Source organism: Glossina fuscipes, unplaced genomic scaffold, assembly GCF_014805625.2.
Source record: "Glossina fuscipes isolate IAEA_lab_2018 unplaced genomic scaffold, Yale_Gfus_2 2, whole genome shotgun sequence".
Lineage (NCBI taxonomy): Eukaryota > Metazoa > Arthropoda > Insecta > Diptera > Glossinidae > Glossina > Glossina fuscipes.
The window spans coordinates 24,902,501-24,907,634 of record NW_023998416.1 but is presented as its reverse complement, the minus strand read 5'-3'; the positions used below and the strand labels follow the sequence as shown (position 1 = coordinate 24,907,634).

The window sequence follows — 5,134 nt, the reverse complement described above, 5'->3', positions numbered from 1 at the left end:
ACTTACAATTCCCTTTTTTTGTTTCTTTTTTTTTTCATGTATTAAAGATTTTCTTCGGATTCAATTCAATTGAATTTTGTTGTCTTCACACATACATACATGCACGCAAAACTTAAGCAGTGTTATGTTTCGTTACTTTCCATTCCATTTGTGTCCGATCTGTCGTGCTGTTGACAATGAGTATCATTTTGTCGTTGTCCTGTCAAGCGTTACCTACAATAAATGACATTTGTACACGACAGTCACTTATGTTGAAGTAATGTTAAATTAATGGTGGAATGCATTAAGAGAAACGCTCACATTTTGTTGCAAAATGTAAAAAAAATAAAATAAAGAAAACAAAACAAAAAAATAAAAAAATAAATAAATAAATAAATAAATAAATTTAAGAAACAGCAATAATGATCGATTATTCTTCCTTTTTGCAAAGTGAATGGCTGCTGCAAACCATTTCAAAAAGATCAACTATACGAGAGTCAGTCAATGATTTTTGTTAATTTCTTTACATAATTTTAATTTTAAAGCTAATGTATACTCATGCTGATCCTACTGCGGTTGATTGAATCAATCAAGGCTTTTTACAATTTTTACTTACTTTATTCGAGCTAATCTAATCGAAGCGATCCTTTCTGCATAACAGCCATTCCAGGCTCTGATCCTTATATTCTGCATTTTCTATGGCAAGATTAATCAAAGCATTTTTGCGTTTTCTGGAGAATGTAGCCTTCATTAGTCTTAGCTGCGTTTAAATCATTTTTAAAAGTTCCTCAATCAGATTATAACGAGAACATCATTAAAATGTAACGTAAGCGACATTTGTTTAACATTTTATTGAAATTGTGAGCTCTTCATTCAAGTCATTCATTCCATCAATTCAAACCTTCATTTTAGTGCAGTCGACAAGACGGTATGTGGATGCGTGTAACACTTAAAGGCCGGCCCACTTTTACCGTATGGCCTCATGGACTTCGGGACCGAATTAAGTCTCTCTGTCTGCGTGATAAACGTTTGCTTTGTATGTTTTATTGATGTTTAGCTTACTACTTAGAATAAGAGCACTATCCATATCAGCTCTATATTTTAAAATTTCTTAACCATTTTTTGCAAATGCAGACGACTTAAGGATGCTATTTATTTATTTTCGCATAGGAGGTGCAACGATAATCTTTACATATTCGATTCCGAGTCTCTTGATTATTATCAAGTACAGTACGACAGAATAGCAATTGAATAAGAAAATGATTTGAGAAAATGATTTTCAATTTCATAAAAAATTTTTTATTATTTCAGAATGTTGAACGTATATCGCACTTAATGCCATTTAGATTTTTTCAAATGCAGGCAAAAAGCGCATAGCTAAGTAGCTCTCTTGTCAAAGACTAAAAAACATTTTTCGAATTTACATTAATCTTGAAATCGTTTGTGCTTGGATGCCATTTATCAACAAATATCGGACTTCACGAAAACAGCTAACGAAGAACTATTAAAATGAAGTTAAGAACCATTTCGCAAACAACAGAAATCACTTCCATAGCCCATTAAAAAATCAATTCTTTATATGTGCTTTCTAAAATGTAGGTTGCCGTCAACAGAGTACAATAAAAGGGAAAGCAAAAACGCATAGCAGGCGCGAACATTGTAATTGCAAGTGCAGTTGTACTTGTGTAGATAAATTTTAAGTAAACGCTTATGCTGTGCATAACTTACTGCAGCAACTGGTATATCAAGTTTGTGGGGATGTGTGCAGTATCCAGAAGGACTCAACTATTACACAGATCGATTTGGCTTGTCTATTCGTCCGTCCGTCCAGCTGATATCTCCCGATATGTTCAACCTACAAATTGTAATTCTTGAGATAATTTTTTAATGAAATTTCAGACACCAATACGTCTTGACGCAAGAACATATGCGGTATTGAAAATAGGTCGAATTAGATCACTACCCACTATTTCTCGTGTAATGTCTTATTTTAAAAAGCCGTTATATGATTTTAAAAAAATAAGTCGTTATGAATGGCTTCGAAATGGAACGAAATCGTATTGTGTATGTAATAGTCAGTCTTGGCCGACTATGCTGTTCGCTTTTAAAGAAATGCATTTTCCACTTGTTTTTTCTATCAATCTCTTATTTTCTTTTATTTAAATAACTTTTATTTACTTTTTATTTATTTATTTATTTATTTTTTTTATTATTAAATATTAAGGCTTTTTTTCATTAAGTTTAATTACAACTGGATTTAGTTTTGATGAACTTAAATTCATTTACGCTTAAGTTCTAAACTCTGTTGAGTGCTATACACAAAAACGCTTAAGCTTTAAATATATATTCAAATAAATTTATTCTATTAATTAAGAAATAAATTATTTATAATTATAATTATAATCACTTTAAGGAGAAGCAATTGATTGTTTGAAAATATGTTCGAGCTAATTTGTATAAATAATTACGTATTTATTTAAATCATGCAATATATACAAAATTTTTAAATTAGATGATAGCCTTTACACCCACCATACATTTATATAACTTTTGCAAGATCTATCAGAGAATGTTTCATTGGCCGGCATTGTGTCTTAGATCAGCAATTTCATCAGTGATTGAGAAAAAATTCTATAAAATAATTAAGAGTTACGGGGAGGATTCCTTCCCCTACTAAATGGACCAAGCTGCAACCAAGAACGGCCCGCTACACAATACTTTGCATTTTTTCGCTTACCACAAAACCAACCTAGGAATGTAATAAAAATGAGCAAATTTCGTCTTTTTATGGAGCATGGCTCAGGTTTACTAAGCAGTTCATTTTCAAGGCTAAAAGCACAACACTTACTAATTGAGTATGTACCTGCTAAACAATGACCACTGCCTATTTTTTTCTCTTTCTTCGCTGATTTGCATTTTGCAATTTTTTTCTTTTACGATTTCTTTCAAATCGGTTCTTATAAAGGGAACGATTGATGAGGCGATTCCATCCAATCTGTTTTCAATAGGAACTATCCAAAGGGGAACTAAAACATATAAGCAATGTAATGAACTCCATTGATATATATCGAAAGTTTTGACCTGTAGGTCTAACTCGGAATCAAATGAACAGATATAAGACAGAAGGAGAGAGAAGGACAAATAAGTGACAAGATAGAAAGAACAGATAAACATTCGAAATTATGCTGACCTGTTTGGCGTATTGTTGGATACAAAGAATATTTGTTTGGTGCAAAAGCCAAGTATGTCCTCCCTAATATTTTATTATATGATCTGTGTAAAGAGCAAGAGTAGCCGAGTAGGTAAAAATTGCGACTGTCAGATCAGTGTTCGCCGATTCAAATCTCAATGCGTTGAAGTTATAACTCTTAGCGATTAGGCGTACATCCACTTCTGTCCGGCGGTTAGAAGACATTTCCTTAATACTTGGTCACATTCAAAAGAAAAAATTGAATAAATAAATTAAATAAAAAGAAGGAGCGCAAATAGGTGTCCTTCGAATAGTGATATAAATGAAAATCAATAAAAAATTTCCGCTCGGTATTGCGGAAAGGATTGACAGTGGACAGCGTGAACGTCATTATACACGAACGAAAGCATTAATACATAGTTCAATGTTGTAAGTTTTTTTTTTTTTTATTAAAAAAAAAAAAGAAACCTCATATTTAATTCTGGTGGGTATAAGGGATCGACCGCATGAACTGAAAGCAAACTCTTTTTATTTTTTTATTTTATTTTCTTTTGTTATTATAGATCATGCCAGAAATGCGTATGATTTGTGATGCGCGATTTGTTATTATTTTTTCTTGTTAAAAGAATTCAGTCTTTGATTAAGTTCAACTATATCATTGAACTAAATTTTTTTAATGTTTTTTTACGTTGCAATTGTAAAGTTAACTTACTTAACTAAAAAAAAAAAAAAAATATAAAAAAAAAAGACTGGACTTAAAAAAGGTGTCTACGATGTACGTACTAAGTATTTAAATTATAAAAAAAAAAAAAAAATAAATTTAATACTGCAAATATATAATAAACAGGAAAACAGAAAATCAGGAAAAGGGAAATAACTTACACTTGGTTTCATTTAATACAAAAATTTCGAGTAATAATTTCACTTTAAAATATATGGGACGGGTTCAGTTCTTCAAAGTAAAATGATTAATCCAAAGTGCTTTTAATTTTCCTTTTTTTTTTTTTTTTTGAAATTAATTTAAACGTTCAACATGTTATATAAATAATATGATTACAAATAAGACCACACACAGGTTCGACAACTTTCTGGACTAACCATGAAATAAATTCAATTTGACATATTATGCAGATAATAGACAAGCATGTTATTGCTCTTGCTGTTGATGTTGATGTTGATGTTGCTGCGTTGCTCTCTTATTATTGTTATGTATATGCTGTTTGAACGCATGTATGTGGTTAACGGCAAGCATTTGAGAAAATTCATTTCAATAAACATATTATTACAAGTTACCTTCGTGTATAAAATTTCTAAGCATACTTCTATATAAGTATATATATATATATATTTATATATATACTATATATGTATATAATTCTATATAAAACAATAACAAGCTTTGCTCTACTTGGCGAGAGGCAAAGTCTATCTTATGAACGCAAATTCATATTTAATATTAAGTATTTGTTTTAGTTAGTTTGTTAGGGAGATATTTTTTCTTTTCCTTGTTGTTGTTATTTATTGATTTTTTTTTTTTACATGCCAGCTGTATGTGTGTATGTGTTAATTGTATTTTATTTTTTATTTTATAATTTTAATTTTTTTTTTTTGTGTGGGTTTTTTTTTTTTTTTTTTTTTTTGTTGATTCACTTATAGACACGTGTGTATCGTCTTCTTCGTTCGACATAGTTTACACTTGACTTCACAACACCAATGAAACGTGCAAGCACAACGTTCAACCACTATTACTTCTTGTGTACGATAGCCACGGCCACAGCACATTAAATCGCAACCGTCCACACCGATGGACGTGTCATTGCACTGTCGCCCATGTGTGCCTTGGATGCCTAAACGTAGATTCTTTTCACAGAAACTAGGTGAGGGTTCCAAATACACAATATCCTTAATACCCGGTGGTTTATGATCAGGATTAAGGGGTTTCAATTGAAAATGATATCTAAATTA

The 5,134-nt window shown here is 30.9% G+C and overlaps 1 protein-coding gene across 1 annotated transcript in view; it reads right to left on the bottom strand.

Annotated features, from left to right (window-relative positions):
- Positions 1–4,799: 4,799 nt before the first annotated feature.
- LOC119632864 (protein wingless) overlaps positions 4,800–5,134 on the bottom strand; it is a 28,114-nt gene continuing 27,779 nt past the window's right edge. The window contains exon 5 of the mRNA XM_038026007.1: positions 4,800–5,126. Coding sequence (XP_037881935.1) covers positions 4,820–5,126 — 307 coding nt within the window. The 3' untranslated portion in view covers positions 4,800–4,819. The remainder of the gene's footprint in view (positions 5,127–5,134) is intronic.